The 18,469-nt window shown below is 32.4% G+C and overlaps 2 protein-coding genes across 3 annotated transcripts; both read left to right on the top strand.

Annotated features, from left to right (window-relative positions):
* The first annotated feature begins 893 nt into the window (after positions 1–893).
* On the top strand, positions 894–4,900 carry LOC142230412 (fidgetin-like protein 1). Its single transcript, XM_075301054.1, has 7 exons — positions 894–1,374; positions 1,529–1,689; positions 2,438–2,574; positions 2,633–2,922; positions 4,149–4,226; positions 4,287–4,628; positions 4,694–4,900. The coding sequence occupies exons 1-7, from the start codon at positions 970–972 to the stop codon at positions 4,811–4,813; spliced, it is 1,533 nt and encodes a 510-aa protein (XP_075157169.1). The 5' UTR covers positions 894–969; the 3' UTR covers positions 4,814–4,900.
* Positions 4,901–5,706: 806 nt separating this feature from the next.
* On the top strand, positions 5,707–17,308 carry Ucp4A (Uncoupling protein 4A). 2 transcript variants are annotated; one of them, XM_075303149.1, is made up of 6 exons: positions 5,707–5,933; positions 6,005–6,603; positions 10,412–10,521; positions 11,907–12,223; positions 12,301–12,481; positions 16,092–17,308. In XM_075303149.1, exons 2-6 carry the CDS (start codon positions 6,313–6,315, stop codon positions 16,264–16,266), a joined length of 1,074 nt encoding a protein of 357 aa, XP_075159264.1. In that variant the 5' UTR covers positions 5,707–5,933; positions 6,005–6,312; the 3' UTR covers positions 16,267–17,308. The 2 variants fall into 2 exon arrangements, with proteins under 2 accessions (XP_075159264.1, XP_075159263.1); XM_075303148.1 differs by having other exon boundaries at positions 5,707–6,603.
* Positions 17,309–18,469: the final 1,161 nt, after the last annotated feature.

The raw sequence follows: 18,469 nt of genomic DNA, 5'->3' as shown, positions 1-18,469 counted from the left end.
GTGTACACAAATTTTAAACCAGCTAATCACTTTTAAAAATTTTTAATATATGTTCCAAATATTCCAAAAATAAATTGTTTATTATTTACAGACCGTTTAAAACTTTTACGCACACAATGATTGTAATAAATTAAATGTTTGCTGCCAAAATATGATTTTTACAACCCTGTTATTTTCATTAGAGGTGCGTACCAGCTTACGAAATTGAACGCTACCGAAAATTTCGTTAGCATAAATAGCAATGCATTTCTTATGGGAATGAAATTTTTCGCTAGAGGTGCATACCGGCCTTTAAATAAAATATAACAATCTGGTTGCGCTTGGCGTTTCACAAAAAATAAAATGGCTCTTCTAACAGTAGTGATGGCAAAATACTTTCATGTACATTTTGTACTTTTTGATATGCTTCCCCCATCACAGTTCGCGATGGTTGTGGTGACATTTACGAGTCTGTGGTAGCGATGAGGATGAAATGGAACTTTGAAATGCTGGCAGGGTTTACAGACTATCAGTTATTCCGGACGGAATGTCGGTGTTTGTAAAGAATCTTACAGTCGGATCGATACGTCTTGTCGGCGATGATTAAATAATCGGTAAATGTGTTATCGATCCAATAAACATGCAGCAGTATCGATTATGCCTTCGGACTTAACTTATAATGTGCACAATATATGGGATATGTTCGACACGAGCACTGTCGTCCGGAATAACTGATAATCTGTAAAGCGCATAAGATTCTTTACAAACACCGACATTCCGTCCGGAATAACTGATAGTCTGTAAAGCGCATTACAGTGTGTTGGATCGATACCACTTGTCGGCGATGACTAAATAATGTACCAACAATTTTCGAAGCATTTTGCCACCACTATTGTCAGAATATATGCTTCTTATTTGGCAACAGTGATTATTGGAGAACAGCTGATAGGTTTTGCGCCCGTTTGAAAAATTATTGATATTATATTTAAAATGATCAATGAACAATGTCAACTTACTATGAACAAACGTCAACATACTATACTTGCAAGTGAATTTGTGGACAACAAGTTACATATGATGGAACACTTAATGATGGACAATGTTCAAATAAAGGATATTGTGTTATTGCAAGTTTCGCAAAGTATTAAAACGCAAACCGGAGGACCGCCCAAAATTCGGTATCCAGATATAGAGAACTTTACAGGCGATGGTAAAAACGAATATGAAAATATGTTCGCGACTTCTATCAACATGGAAGACGAAACTACCCACGTAAAACAAAATAGAGATACTCCGAGAAACACTATGGATAAATTTTTAAATCGTCAAACCACCAATAGAGATCCGAATGGATTTTTTACAGCGCGTGAAATGTTATCTACAAAAAACATGAAGGTAAGAACATGAAATTTTCTATTATCTCTAATATAATCAAGCTGTTTAGCTTGAAAACATGCACATATCCAAACAATTATTCTGCTTATTTCATAGGTATTTGCATAATTACTTCCAATTGAATCTAGTATTTTGTAATTATATCATCTTATAGAATAATGCCCACGACCCATCGAGCCAACGCAAAAGCGATACCTATATGAGTAACCAAACTGCAGATTTTTCGTTTACCGCCACTAAGAAAAAGCTTGGCGCATTAGGACGCATTTCTAATAATGGAAAAAAGAACTTTGTGCCACCGGTACGCGGACAAATGTAAGTTTATACGAATTTTCATATACTTGATATTAGAGGTCTGCATCGAATAACTTTTCACTACATGTATGCAATTCGCTGTCGAATATAGTACATACACTGTCTTTCTCTCAGAGCGCAAGTAGTGAAGTGAAGAGAACGCTTGCTTGTCAAATACCACCAAATACTTATCCGAAACAATATGTGTTCCGAAAAAAAGGAACAATAAAAATGTAAGTACTTGAGAAAAAAGTACAACATGGATTCTCTTCACTTCACGTGGTACCACAAGTATTGCTCACTTATGTGCGAAGCAAAACTTTCCATTATTATTAATCATAGATATGTATGTATGTCACATATTTCATATATTTATGTATGTCACATACTTACCTTAACGTTTGCCGTTCTTTATATCAATCCGAAAACATATATTATGGAGAGTAACTGTTTTCTTGTATTTCTGAAACTGCATGTGGTACATAGAGTACTCTATGAAGTTTTGTTCTCGCAACATACTCGACGTGATCACTCTGAGTACACTTCAATAAGAGAGAAAGAGGAATATGTGTTTGTTGGTAGTGATGACATCAGAGTAGCAACAAGAAGTTACTCGTGGCTTTTGGTGTTCATCAAAATGTGTACCAATAGTTTTGCGACTCTCTCAAATAGATGTACTCATGTAGCAAGTACACGTGTACTCTGCATGTACAAATGGAATTGTGCAGACCTCTACTTGATATGTAGCTAAATATTGTCGTTCCATAAGGTCATCTACAAAGGAAATGCCTTCAGAAGAAACTACTGAAATGGGAATGGAACCGTCACACCCAGCTTTAAAGAATATTGATCCAAAAATGGTGGAAGTTATCAATAATGAAATTATGAGACAGTTTAAACCAGTTGGTTCGTAGAAAGAGTCAAATTCATAACTACGCTTCAATATTATATATTATTTTAATAGATTGGTCGGAAATTGCTGGACTTAATTATGCGAAATCAATTATCAAAGAGGCTGTGGTTTATCCTCTTTTGCGTCCCGACATTTTCACGGGTCTTAGAAGACCACCAAGAGGCATTTTATTATTTGGTCCACCGGGAACAGGAAAAACTTTAATTGGAAAATGCATTGCATCACAATCGAATTCGACGTTTTTCAGTATTAGCTCTGCATCTCTCACATCTAAATGGATGGGAGAAGGCGAAAAAATGGTTCGAACCTTGTTTGCTGTTGCTGTGGCTCGTCAGCCGTCGGTAGGTATATCACTTAGAACTAATAATTTCAATTCAAAGAAATATGGTGACTAATTTACTGAGGCGGTTAACCACGCATGAACAATTCTGTCCATTGTGAGACATATTACATACAGCCATTTACCTTTTTTCCGTCGAAAACCCAATGATACATTTTCGTTGAATTAAGCTTATTTTTCCTGAAACTTAAACAGACTTTATTATACGGGGTCCATACTAACTTTATCATTCCGTTTGTAACACATCGAAATATTTATCTCAGACCCCATAAAGTATATATATTCTGGATCGTGGTGAAATTATGAGTCAATCTAGCAAAGTCCTCTCATCCGCTCCTCTGTTCAAATCATAAATGGCCATTTATTGACTATTTTTAGGTATAGCTCCCATATAAAACGATCCTCAGATTTGACTAAAACAGCAAATTTCATCCGATCTGGTTGAAATCTGGAATATGCCCTCCAACAACATTGCGAAAATTCGGTCCAAATGATATATTCCCCCATATAAACCAATTCCGAATTTGTTCCATATCGGTCCATAATTATATAGCCCCCACATAAACCAACCCCCAAGTTTTGACTTCTAAAGCCTCATAGAGGAACAAATCTCATATTTACTGAAAACCAGGTGACTAATTTACTGAGGCGATTAACCACACTTAGGTTAGGTAGAGGGCAAACTTTAAATTCTGGCTTACTTAAACAATTCGACCCATTGTGATACCTATTACATTTGTTCCGTTATAATGATTACAGAGGGGAGTTCTTTGGAGACATCCTGTCACACTTTTGAAAGCCACGTGCTACTTGTTTGGGCTTTACTCATTGACTCTGATAGTTCAACACAGAATGGTTTAATACATTAAAAGTTGCAAAAAAAAAATATTTAATTTGTATTATAATTTATGAATAAATGAAATGAAATGAAAATGAAATACTTTCAAGCGGTTCTTGAAGTTCTTGTTTATATGCCCCAGTATTATATATGTTCAATGAATAAAAAAACTATTTGAATTTGAATTTTATTGAATTTTCAAGTTTCACATACAACAAGATATTAATAATCTTATAATTACAGTATGTGAGTCAAGTTGAATGCTAGTTAACAAGATGATAATAAACAAGGAATAAAAAAAAATAATTATAAAAATAATAATAATAGACAAAATAAATATTTAATTAAAATAAAAAACATTTGAATTTGAATCCTGAAAAATATTTTAGGTTATCTTTATGGACGAAATTGATTCATTACTTTCGAAGCGCTCTGAAAATGAAAACGAGGGAACAAGGCGTCTTAAGGTAAGGTAATCCATTCAATATGTATGTCACAACGTGGAAAAAATTAATATGTGAATTTAGACCGAATTCCTTGTAAGATTGGACGGAGCGTCTACTTCAGACGATGATCGAGTATTAATAGTTGGTGCTACCAATAGACCTCAGGAATTGGACGATGCTGTTCGTAGACGTTTCGTTAAGAGACTTTATGTACCCTTACCGGAGTTGGATGCACGTGTTGAAATCCTTAAGAATTTATTACAAACAGTGGACAATAATTTGGAAACATCCGATTTGGCGGAAATAGCCAAATTGGCAGAAGGATATTCGGGAGCTGATATGGATAGCTTATGTCGTGAAGCTTCAATGGAACCATTAAGAGAGCAATCGAATGGATGTATACTGACCGTTACTATGAAAAGTGTATGCCAACTACAAACAAAATTTCTTATCAAATACATCCAAAATTTGTATTTTTATGATTTCAGATACGAGCGGTAAACAGAAATGATTTTCATATTGCACTTAAAAAAATCCGGCCAAGTGTGTCACAAAATGACCTCGATCAGTATGTAGAGTGGAATAAAACGTACGGGTCGAACTGTTAAATTCTTTAAGAATTTAAGAAAAAAATAATGTTCGATGTTCAAATGATTATAATGTCGTTTATTGATAAATAAAGAAACTGCAGAAAAGTTACGAATTTTAAAAACAACAACAACACAAACATTCGATTTGGTGTTGGCGGGTACTTTGAATGGGAATGTTCCAACTCATTGATTGCATAATACATTGTCTTTTGAAATTGATTGGTTCAAATAAAAATAAAGTCCGGAATTTGATTAAAAATGTTTGGGTTAAAATATTTATTATTAATTTAATAAAAATAAAAGTTTATCCAAATAATAAATTATTAAAATTTATTGAAAAATAGTTGAAATTCTTTTCGGAAATAGTATTTACACACATACTACACAGAATTTTTTTCTTTCTTATTCAATCACGAAATAATTAAACTTTTAATTGAAACATCTTCAGTAATGCGCTTTACAGACTATCAGTTTTTCCAGACGGAATGTCGGTGTTTGTAAAGAATCTTACAGTGTGTCGGATCGATACGACTTGTCGGCGATGACTAAATAATCGGTAAAATCGATCCCATAAACATGCAGCAGTATCGAGTATGCCTTCGGACTTAACTTATAATGTGCACAATATATGGGATATGTTCGACACGAGCACTGTCGTCCGGAATAACTGATAATCTGTAAAGGGCATAACGAAAATTTGTAGAGATTTTAGCGATCAAAACTGAAATTTTGTGCAGTGTGTGAACATAGATAAAGCTGTTTGTTGTATATTAAATAATTTCGATGTTCTACTTTTAGTTGTCTTGCCATGTTAATCACTACTTTATTTTCCAACCATGTCAAATGTGACCGCTGTCAAAATACAGCTGATTAGTCCGGTCTTTTGTTGTCAATTCGTTTTGTTGTATTATTTTGTTAGTTGAATTGATAAGACCAATAAATTTGCCAAATAAAAGCGTATAATTCAATACAGCGAGATGAGCAGAACGACGCTAACCTTAACCGAATGAAAGTCGTATAAGTTATGTAAATTACTAGCCTCAATGCAAAAAGAATGAGTTTTTGTGGGCCAAAGATTGAAATTGGTCGTTAATAAGGAGTTGGAGTATAGTGAAAGAAAAAGTGGAAAGTGTTATGAGTGCGTGAGAACAAGATAAAAAGCTGAAAATTTGTTGTACGCTAACAGGTTTTCTTTTTTGATACTGATAGTCGATGTATGTTTGCAAATGCGGAAAATGCAATAACGTCGGAAGTAAAGCTATGCAGACACTTGCCAAAATTTTCGATTTTTATTTAACTCTTGGCGCGCACCATATTTATTTTTGGTGATCAGCACGACACCGACGTCTTTATGAACATTTCCATCACTATCCTTATTGTCGAGTTGCTGCATTATTGTTTTCTCTCTTGAAGGAAAAAAAAAACATCCGAAACAAAGAACTTTTATTGTCTGTTTGTTTTGTTTACATTGACAAAAATAGCCAAGTGAATTCTTAAGGCCACTACAAAAAACCAAAATGCAAAGCCAAAAACAGACCGTACCAGCAAACACTGCCGCTGTAACGCCACCTCCCGCCACCGATCCAAATGCATCACCTACTGCTACTGTTGGTGCCCGTAATCAACTTAGACCCGTCATCTCTTTTGCTGATAGTTTTGCATGTACATACATTGTGTCTGTTGTCGGTGCAGCCAATGCTGAATTAGTAACATATCCTCTGGATTTAACAAAAACTAGATTGCAAATTCAGGGAGAAGCAGCCCGGCATCAAGCTGCAACCAATGCTGTGGGCAAGGCCAATCCACAGGTGAGAAAAAAATTATTGATATATGTGTGACTATACCATAAGAAAGACATGTGATCTTGGTGAAAAAAAAAATCATTATGGTTGGCTTCCAGATGGTCTTAACACAATCATTGATAACATATAGAAAATCGTTATGCTGATAGTATTTGATTAGTTTAGGTTAGGTATAGCGACAGCCAGTTTCTTACGTTCATACCGCAGGTGATAACTGACTAAGATAAATATTTCCTGTGCTGTGAATTCAGCATAACGAATTCACAACATTTTTCGAACTATGGCCAAACGAAAATTTCAAAAAAAAATTTGCACAAAATCGAATTTGGCGACAAAACTTTAGAGGCTCATAAAAGACGAACGGCAACCAATCTAGAAAAATGCAAAAATTACTTTACTCCTCTCATCGAGAATTCGTACTTTCGGCTGGGATAAGTGATTTTTTGTTTGGAATCAAAAAGTTGAATTTTGCGTCACAGTGTTATTTATCGTTCGGTAAAACAGCTAATCCCACACAAAAAAATTACTAGCCAGTGGTCTATCTTCCGTTTAAGTATTAAGCGGAGCATGAGAAACAGGCCATTAAAATAGCGTACAGATCAAATATCATAAAATTTAGCATAAATCTTTCCCGGTCAACTTCGGAACTGAAGCTCTATACAACGGCGTGTGATTAGCTTTATAAAACATCGAAGGAGCAAAACGAAAAACGGTATTGTAATAAATAAAATACTATGTCTATAAAAGCTAAATACCTAAGATAAGATGGCTACCTATTATCTCAGAAATGTAATACCATTTGGTTATCTTTGAAAATATCAATAACGTTACCGAAGTGAAAAAGTTATGGAGGAATATTTAAATGGGAAAGTTCATTTGGAAATTACCAAGCTTCAATCTTTTTCAATAAAATCAAAAACTATTCTCTGGTTAAAACAAAAATTTTAAATTGAATTAAAATAGCAATTTTAGTCATTTATGGGTGTTATATCAAGATATCTTCGAGACATTTTTATATATGTATCAAAATTTTATACTATCAAAATAATATTATATACCATATATCAGTACGCCCATACATTTCGACTCGATATGCCGTTAGGTTAGGTTAGGTTAGGTGGCAGCCCGATATATCAGGCTCACTTAGACTATTTATTTATTTTATTTATTTTATTTTATTTTATTTTATTTTCATTATGTAATTTTAAGCCACATAGCGGCCAATTTATGTAAATTACAATGGACTACTAACCGTGACTAAAGTATAATTGAAGTTATGACAATGTGAAAATATATGCGAGTATATAAAAAGTATAATTACATATATGAGGTATAAAATAGATTAATTAATAATATGACAAAAAATGAAATATGACAATTATAATTAATAATATGATAAAAAAAATATAAAAAAATGAAATATGACAAAACATTTTTAGTTCATGATTGAAAAAAGGCAAAATAAGAAAATATTATTTACTCAAACAAGCACAACAAAGCAGCACTACTAACTCGAGTTTGGATAAGCTTCATGCAGGTGATCCAAGATGATCGAGTAATCTTTTACGATATGTCGAATCAGAAATCGAGAAGTCCTTTAAATTAGTAGGGAGACAGTTATAAGATCTGGCGATTCTAGCCTGAAATGACTTGTCTATTCAGTCCATTGTGATACCACATTGGTGAACTTCTCTCTTATCACTGAGTGCTGCCCGATTCCATGTTAAGCTCAATGACAAGGGACCTCCTTTTTATAGCCGAGTCCGAACGGCGTTCCACATTGCATTGAAACCACTTAGAGAAGCTTTGAAACCCTCAGAAATGTCACCAGCATTACTGAGGTGGGATAATCCACCGCTGAAAAACTTTTATGGTGTTTGGTCGAAGCAGGAATCGAACTCACGACCTTGTGTATGCAAGGCGGGTATGCTAACCATTGCACCACGGTGGCTCCGATATGCCGTTAGTAACAGATAGTTCCATTTAAATATTGTTTTATTACGAGTTCATTTGAATAAGGTATTCCTATAGGTGCATTGTTTACCAAGAAACTAGTTCGTTCGCACCTGTAAAATGTCTGTGCTAATATACTCACCATCGCTTAATGTACATAAACAAGCTAATTATTAATGCTTTTCAAACAGAAAGTATAAATAAAAAAATCTGCAATATTAAAAATATAAGCTTAATAAATGTTGAATTAGTATATCGTATTATTTTCCTATAATCATATGAACAAATAAAAACAAATTAAAAACAATACTTTGTTGATATACAAAATAAGTAAATAATTGAAAAACAAGCACGTGATACAGTTGCAAAATGATCTCAAAATAAACCGAGTTTTAACATATACCAAGAAATATATAGACATCTAAGTCAATTCACAGCACAGTTGTTTATCTGCACTCTGTAGAAGGCGATGATTTCCAATTTGTCTTTAATTTGTTATCTTCCTTTTCTTCTTTCTACTAATATTGATGTTGGGTGACATTGGATTGAAAGGAAAATTTTATTAATAATGCCCATATGCAAAACAATTTATTGATAGTTTATGGAATGAATTTATATGACAAAAGTAGGCTTGAAGTTTTCTTAACTTTTTTGTATATATGGTAAAATTATTTATACGGTAAACTTAATTCATCAGGAGACTTTCAAGGGCTCAGCAAAATGTCAAAACATATTGTTGACATTTTGACTTTTGTTTAAATTTTTAAAAATTTAAATATGAAATTCGTAAATAATTTAAATGCAGTGAAAATGCGTAAAAGTTGTTCAATGTTTTTCACTCAAAATGGATTTACATACCATTAATAAACATTTTTTATGAGTTACACAGAATTCAAACAAATATTTTTGGATTTTTTCATTAACTTTTTACTGACATTGTTCTTTGCTGCTTTTTGAGCACGGTTGGTAGATATCTACAAAAATTGTAGATTTTTACTGTTTGGTAGATTTGTAGTATTCCTGATGATTTTGCGAAATCTAGCAAAAGTATTCCTCTCCAATTAAAAGGTAATTCACATATTTTTTATATTTTTTTTCCTACAGAAATAGATTTTTGATACGCATTGTCTTTTTCATCTAGATTTATTTAAGATTTAAAAAGAATATATTTTTTTATTAATAATTTTCATTATTTTAGAAAAAGGAATCGCAAAAATAAAATGATTTTCAAAAGGAAAGCCGAACATAGTACAACCAAATCATGTTTTGGAAAGGTCGAAATGTAGACTTTTTTCCATTCCAAAAGTTCAATTATTCTTTGTGCCAAGATAAAAGAAAACTCTGAGTAATTTCTACACACAAAAAAAAAATCTGATTCAATCACGAAATTAATTGATCCAATTAATTTTTAATTGAAATGTCTTCAATCACAGAAATGATAGTACCAATTAAAATATTAATTGAAAGTCAATTAAAAAGTTAATTGATCCAATTAAAAAATTAATTGATACTATTATTTTTGTGATTGATTTTTGTTTCAATTAAAAAATTTGTCGAATCGATTAAATTTTTAATTGAATATTTTTTAAATATCAATTAAAATTTTAATTGGAAAAATTTTCGTGAAATTGTTTTGTGTGTACGATTGAACACTCTTTAAATCTTCCAAATGTCGTTACTCTTTTTTGCAAACAATCATCCTCAATGTTTGAAAATGTTTGCAGTCCTTTTTCTTAGAGTGTAGATACTATATTTATTTTTATTCTTCATTCAACACTGGCAACATGCATACACAGTCATATATTTAAGAGTTAATTAAAATAAATTGATCGAAAGAATATAAAAACATTTCTCTTTTTAGGCTCAATATCGTGGAATGATAGCAACCGCAGCTGGTATAGTTAGAGAAGAGGGACCATTGAAACTATGGCAAGGTGTTACACCGGCGCTATACAGACATGTAGTTTATAGGTAAGATAATATGAGCGCAATATATAAATATACTACTATGAGCAAAAACTAGTAAGCATTTGTTCATAATTTTAAAATTCTTTTCTGACAAATAGTTACAATGCGATGGCAATAAGGTGATATTCCTCGATCGATCCTGGCATCCGAACCTCTTAAGGCAGATTTTCAGAATGAATACTTCAAAGTAAAAAAACCCTTTTTGTTATGAATACATATTGTTTTCACGATTCGCATTCGTGATTTTCTTTCCAATCTTCTTAAATTCAAGTAGACAATACGATCAAACAGCAACAAAGTTTCTAAAGCGCTAGATCTGACCTGTCTAAAGAACTTGCCGTGCAAGCTGATGTCTCGGTTACTGAAGTTACAAAGATTCCTTCAATATATACATATGTAGCATTGTTACGTACATTCAATAAACTGACAATATTCAACCTATCCAAATAACGAGGTGTATTCGCTTGCCATACCAAACCATTTTCCACTCATCCCTATATAAGGTGTTTTGCAGAATCGGAAGTAGAATCTCAACTCATTTTTCCTAAATCAATATGTAAAGGAAAAAAATATCATCCATGGTTAATGAAAGACCAGAAAATATAGTAATTGTCCTAATATGTTCGGAATTCACATAATTTTTTTTTGCTGATTCAATCACCAAATTAATTGATCCATTTTTTAATTAAAATGTCCTCAATCACGAAAACGATAGTGTCAATCACAGTTTTAATTGGGCATAACAAATACTTGATTAAAAAATTAATTTCATTAGCAAATTTCAATTAATTTTTTATATGATTCAATTAAAAATTTAACTATTGTTGATTGTGATCCCCAATTAATTTTTTAATTAAAAACGTAACTATTTTAAATTACTATCTTAAAAAACTTACGGCAATTTTCATGTAGTTCCGTAAGACTTTAACTGTCAGTTAACAGAAAATAATTCTCTACGGTTAGCTTATACATAGGCAATGTCACAAATATATCCATAGTGCAATGTGACAAATATATCCATAGTAGCACTAACGAAGCTTCATGAAAACGGGGGTTAATATTTTTAGTTTGATTAAAAAATTTAATGTTTGAAATAAATTTTTAATTAAAAATTATACATTTTTTTTTAACTGGCTTAGTCTTCCGAGTTTGATTAAAAAGTTAATTGTATCAAATAATTTGTTAATTAAAAAATTTAAAAATTTCAATCATTGGCTTAATTATTTTAATGTTTCTATCTTGATTGATTTTCTGTGAATGGCGGAAAAAAGCATATATGTATAGCAAAAGTATAGAAATGATTAATTTATCTTAAAATATGCAATATTCCCTAAGCTCCTTTGGCAATATAAATTTTATAAGAATAATTTATTTTTTCCATGTTTCAGTGGTGTTCGAATTTGCACATACGATTTCATGCGCAAAGAATTAGGCAAAAATGAAAAAGGACAAAATGTATCTTTGCCAGTGTGGAAATCAGCCCTATGCGGTGTTTCTTCTGGTGGTTTGGCTCAATGGTTAGCATCTCCAGCTGACTTAGTAAAAGTACAAATACAAATGGAAGGTAAACGCCGTTTAATGGGTGAACCGCCACGTGTACACAGTACTGCTCATGCTTTCAAAGAAATTCTGCGACGTGGTGGTATCAAGGGCCTGTGGAAGGGTAGTATACCTAATGTTCAGCGAGCAGCATTGGTAAATTTAGGTAATGTACTATGAACCAAAAACTAATATTGGACAAGAAATATATATATAACACAAACTATTTTAATTCAATTCTAGGTGATTTGACTACTTACGACACAATTAAACATTTGATTATGAACAAATTGCATATGCCCGATTGTCACACGGTACATGTATTGGCGTCAGTATGTGCCGGATTCGTTGCTGCTTTTCTAGGTACCCCTGCTGATGTTGTCAAGACGAGAGTTATGAATCAACCCACAGACGAAAAGGGCAGGTATGTACAGTTCTTACAAAAATTTGGATATGTGTTGATGTTTACTTTGAATTTACGTGTTGTGTTCAATGAATCCTATTGATAGGTACTTAGTCTCACAATATGATGTAAGAGTATGACAAGAAAACAATTTACTATGGTTTTAATCAAATCTGTCTACTGTCGAAATTTCTGCCAAAGGGTATATTTAACTTCGATTTGATATTACTCAATATCGGTCTCTGGTTTCACTTGGTTTTGAAAGATAAATCACGCAGAGATTTAAAGAAATGCTGTGTACAGTGACTTTTCTGTTACTGTTACCAATAAAATGTTTTAAAGTGTTTCAATGTGGTCGTAATTCGGTATCGGAAAACAGCTTCCACAGTATAAAGTGAGAAATATTGGACGATTCCATATTAACAGACCGCGGATTTCATTGCAGGAAGTGTATAACAACATATATTCTTTTTTTCGAAATAAAAAATAACCTTGAAAACATAATGGTTTTCTTAGCGTTACACAAAAATAAAGGCGGCCCTTTTTGAGTTCTCCAGTAATATGAAATATGTGATACATTGTCGATTTGTATTTATAAGATTTGAATTTCAAGTTTTTGTTGGTTTTTGACAAAAAATATCTCCAAACCTTTCCCAATATCATTGCAGTCCCATTCTATAATTCTTTATTCGACTTTATTTTTTGTTTATTTTGCAATACCATACTTGATAAGATCATTTGCGCAGAACCCATCAATATGTCACCAATTTTAACCTACACACAATTGTACTACACTATAATAGAAATTCATATGTCAAGATTAGTGCCTTAACAATTAGCACACATTCACATATTTCGTGGGGTCTTATCAAAAACAAACAAACAAAAAAGAAATATAAAGTGAGTTTGCCTTTAATGGAGGCACGGTCTCTTAGAGTCTGATATGATTCTTTTTTGCTTCCACTCCCTCTTGCCGTAAAAAGTTTGTGATTGATTCGTAATCAACAAAATTATCGTATATAGTATATAATTAATTTGAAATTTTAATTTTATTAAAACTCTAAATGGTGACAAATTTTTTAGCTTAACAATCATGTTTTATTACAAAATGAGAAAATGCTAGAAACTATAAATTAATTCATATTGGTCAGATATTGTTTATGAATGGTTGTTGCCAATAAATTAACTTTATCTTTACGATATTTAATTATCTTCAATATATTTATGTTGAATCCACTTGACCCTGATTAATTCTTTCAAGTGGTTAGAAATTAAATCTTTGTATTGTTATGAGTAACTTCTAGCATATATACCACCAATATAAAATAACCTCATTATATTTGACATATAAAAAGTTTTAATCCAGATAAAACAGAGAGTTTTCTGGTTTACTTGAAATGGAAAGTAGGAGCGTAGGTGGAGTTCTCTACATATACACCAGGTGCTCCCTAAAGGACCGAGCGCTTTTTCTTATTACGTAAAAAACAAATAGGGAATTCCATGTTCCCCAATTCCTCGATACCTTGATGGATCTACAATTTCTAATCCAAATAATTGAACCGATTTACGTAAATTTTTTCCCGAGAGCATGAGGGTTGTCTTTTATATTTCGAAAATAGGTTTATTGTTTTTCAAAATATTGCTCATTAAGATCTATACAAATTAGCCAATTGTCAAAGCACTTTTGCCGCTCTGATTGAGGTTTCTCCAAAACATACATTCTGAACGCATCAACCGATTCTTTAAGTGTAAAAAAACGTTGAAATCTCATTTTATTTTTTATGTACGGGAATAAAAGTCATTCGGTGCCTAGTCAGGACTATATGGCGGATGACCCATCAAATCGTAATCGTGAGTGTGCGTGAGTAACGAATTTCGGAAAAATACGCTGAAGAAAATAATCTCGCCAACGGACAAAAACGCTCACGAGTTGAATTCATTTACAATTTTAGTGACACCAGGGACGTTAAGAGTTCAATAACACTCTCGATTTTAAACATATTCATGTTTTCAAACACGTCCCCAAAGTAAATTACACGTAAAACTATTCGTGAGTCACGACATTTTCCGTGAGTCACGATATTTTTCGTGAGCCACGACATTTTCGTTCGTGAGTACAAATTCTCTTTTCGTGATTGTACGTGAGTCCTACCAAACAATATCGTGCGTGTGCGTGAATAAGATTGTTCCGTCGTGAGTGTGCGTGAGCATGTGCACACCTATATGTGGGATTCAACGCGAAAAATTTTTTAACGGTCAAATGTTCATGCAATATTGAATGTATGCTGGATCTAATGCCTAGGGTTGTTTTAATCTCACGATAGGTCACATGACGATATTGCAATATCAGTTGGCGTACAATGATGCTGTATCAATGACTAATTTTGGACGACATTCCCGAAATTCGTCTTGGAATGAACTACGAAACCGGTTGAATTCCCCTTACTATCGATAAACACTGGTTCTTGAGGGAGTTTCGGCGCCAAAAAAAATGCATTAAGTTCATCGATGCACTGTTGTTGATTTAATCCACGTCGAAAGTTGTACGATTTAATTAAATTTTTTCGGCGATATGAATCTTTTAAGTTGCTGTAAACAACGCAAATATCGCTCGCATGTCAAAATCTTCCGAGTACCTATAACCTCAAAAATGTCAAGCTTTACGATAGAGATTTTGGTTTCCAACACTGGGGTTGCCCAATACCGAAATATAAAAAGGCAAAACTCATACATTTTATTTATTTCTTTAAATTGAAATAAAATTCAGCGGCGTTTTTACTAGAGGTGTGCGCGTGACTAAAATGTTACTTCCACTCACGCACATTTACGAAGCAAAATGTTTATTCACGCACGCTCACACACGATACGTGTTGTAGCCAATCCCACTCACGCACATTCACGAAATGAAAACCAGTACTCGCGCACGAACTACTTTTAAAGATTAACGTTCACGCACGATTCAATTCTCGTGATTCACGCCAAATTCACGAGCCCACGACATTTTCCAAACGGAAATCAACAAAGGTAACAAACTTCAAAAATAGAATATAGTTCGAGAGCTAAATTAATTTCAGTTAATTCATACGAGTATGAATTAAATCTTGATTTTTTTCGTGAGCTCGACTTTGCAGAAAATTTATTCACGCACATTCACGAACCGATTTTATTTCACGCATTCGCGAACCGATTTATATCACGCACGACATATTTATTTTAGTCCCATTCACGCACATTCACGAGACTTGCTTTGGATTTTGTTCACGACTCACGTGATTCAGGTGTGAATCACGCGTGTCACGCGCACAACTCTAATTTTTACTTTCTTGTGTATAAAGGGCCTCTATTTGAATTGATAAAATCTTTCCTATTGAGGCCAAAGTTGAAGTTGAAACTGGGCTGGATGATGAGTTTTGGACACTGCCTTGGAAAATTAAAATTAAGAAGCGGTGGAAAAAAGTATTGTCATAACGTATTATACAAAATTACTAAATAAAAACCGATGAAATAAATGAAAATATGTGTTTTACTATAGTACTTGGACCAGATACTTTTCAATTGACCTCTTTCTTTAAATTGCATTGTTTTCAATATATTACTGAAATTCTAATAATCCCACATTTTTTATTTGCAGAGGACTTTTGTACAGAGGAGCAATAGACTGTCTACGCCAAACGGTAAACAAAGAAGGATTCCCTGCTCTTTATAAGGGATTTTTGCCTTGTTGGATACGTATGGCACCATGGTCTTTGACATTTTGGCTATCATTTGAACAAATACGCACAATGATTGGTGCATCTAGCTATTAATTCCATAAACACGCACACATACACACTATTAACGGCAAGTTATGTTTGTTTTTTTGTTTAATCCGACTATCGGAAGAAAAATTCGCATACATAATATACATATAAAGAACTATTGCATGAAAATGTATATCCATACATACAAATCTGTTATATTCGAAATTCGTGATCGTCAATAACTGATAGTAGTGTGGCCCTTTAGCCAATGTGACAGTGCCTTTAAAAATGCGCCAAATAATAAATTTTGAGAAATTATAATAAAAGTATACAAATGTACGTTGAAAAACCGATCAAGTTGAAAAATAATTAAACTGCATTGGCGATAAAAACATTTAAATCGAATATAATTCGATATATGTGTATATACAAGGGTGTGTGCATATACATGTGAATGTATTTGTTGTTATATTTTTGCGTTATTTCCTAACCATAGAAGTAGCCTTTGTTAAATCTTAATCATTTTTCGAAAACAAAAAGCAACTCCTATTTCAGTGCCTATAATTTTAGATATCTTTGCATATGCATATGTACAAAATAATTATCTCTATACTCTTGAGTTTGGCTAAACAAAAAAAAAACAAGAAATGGTTTAAAACAATGTTGAACATTGAATTATTACTCTTATATAGAACAATTTAAAATAGTTATAACTTATATATACATAGTTGTTACACAATTGCTTCGTTTTATTTTATTGGGTCAGTTATATTTTTTATACTAATAATTTTTTTAAAACATTTTTGTTGTTATATATGCATATAAAAATTATTAGCTAAAAAAAGTTATGCCTTGTTTCGGTAGATATATGCGAAAAGTTCTTTAATTTTTTTAGCACTCCAAATAAAAGTAGACTTTTGCGAAGGCTACCATATATTATTTATTCCTTAAATTTATGCTTTATAATTTGATGTTTGTTATATGTTATGGTGTAACTGCATAAAAATTGTAATAAAAAATGAAACGAAATAATGAAACGATAAAGCAAGTGACAATATCAACAAAATATTTTTATTAATAAAACAGTAAAATTACAAAAGATGGAAAATCATTTGTTTTTATTATTATCGTTTTGATGAGACAGATAAAGAAGTGGGGCATTGCAATCTCCCAGCAAATAAGAAAAATAGACAAAAATAATTTCAATTGTTGATTAAATATTGATATTATAACAAAAACATTGGTTGAGTTTCCAAATCCTGACCCAGAAAAATCAAAAAATTATGGAAAAAATCATTTACTCACGTGAATTGTTGTAGTTTTCTTGTTCGAATCTTTGCTGAAAAATGTCATTCCCGATATCGACAACATGCTTTAAAATACACGTAGCGCCAATTTTGCTTTTCATCAATTAACAATAACCGTTAACTTCAAATCCGGACCACATAAGTATCCCAGGAAAAAAAATTTGGAAGTTCTTCCAAAGGCATAACTTTAAAAGCACTTCGCGAAGATGCACTCCAAATGATGTTCTTTATTTTAACTCCCCAGGAAGTTATTTTATATCAATTTTTTATAACTTGGTTTTTTCATACTTTTAATGGGTAATTTTAACTTTTTTGTTTCATAAAATGGTACAAATCATTTAAATTTTGTCGAAAAAATGCTAAATCCAATCTGAAAAAATTGTGATTTTTGACAACATTTGAGTTCAAACGTTTCCGACAAGCGTTAGAATCCATTAAAAATTATAAAAAATTATTTATTTGACAAAATATTACAGAATTTTTTAATTTACATCCAAAACATTGAATTCGGATCACACCTAAAGAAGTGATGTAAATTCAGTGCAACGGCTGTTGAAATGGAGGACTTCCGTCCTATGAGAAGCCCATGTTAAAGTCATCGCTTCTGCGTCAATTTTGCACCACTTCCGGATCCAAAAAGAACATTTTCATTGCTTTTTTGGCGACGCTTTTTTTTGCTGGGTAGTAAAGAAGTTTCCCACGATGATCCGATGCAGTGAAGTCGATGTGAAGTCAACCTGAACTAAAGGATTATTGACTCAAAATTATTATGAATTAATATCCTCTAAAGTTTTTAGAAGATTAAGAAAGTTCTATGCAAAATGGGCGCCGAGTGAGCTCATCTTTGACCAAAATCAACATCGAGTTGATGAATCGAAACATCGTTTGGATATGATACAATTTAACAAATTCTTGAGTCGATATATGGTAAATATTGGTCCAAAATTTCATTTGAAAGTCCA

Source organism: Haematobia irritans, chromosome 3, assembly GCF_050003625.1.
Source record: "Haematobia irritans isolate KBUSLIRL chromosome 3, ASM5000362v1, whole genome shotgun sequence".
In the NCBI taxonomy this organism is placed as follows: Eukaryota; Metazoa; Arthropoda; class Insecta; order Diptera; family Muscidae; genus Haematobia; species Haematobia irritans.
Note: the sequence above shows the minus strand (reverse complement) of the source record. Positions and strands in the feature narration are given on the sequence as shown.

Coding starts and splice junctions, on each gene's coding strand:
- LOC142230412 (XM_075301054.1), top strand. CDS start 970: ATGATCAATGAACAATGTCAACTTACTATGAACAAACGTCAACATACT. Junction 2,923..4,148: donor CTGTGGCTCGTCAGCCGTCG/GTAGGTATATCA, acceptor AAAATATTTTAG/GTTATCTTTATGGACGAAAT. Junction 4,227..4,286: donor AGGGAACAAGGCGTCTTAAG/GTAAGGTAATCC, acceptor ATGTGAATTTAG/ACCGAATTCCTTGTAAGATT.
- Ucp4A (XM_075303149.1), top strand. CDS start 6,313: ATGCAAAGCCAAAAACAGACCGTACCAGCAAACACTGCCGCTGTAACG. Junction 6,604..10,411: donor TGGGCAAGGCCAATCCACAG/GTGAGAAAAAAA, acceptor TTCTCTTTTTAG/GCTCAATATCGTGGAATGAT. Junction 12,224..12,300: donor AGCAGCATTGGTAAATTTAG/GTAATGTACTAT, acceptor ATTCAATTCTAG/GTGATTTGACTACTTACGAC.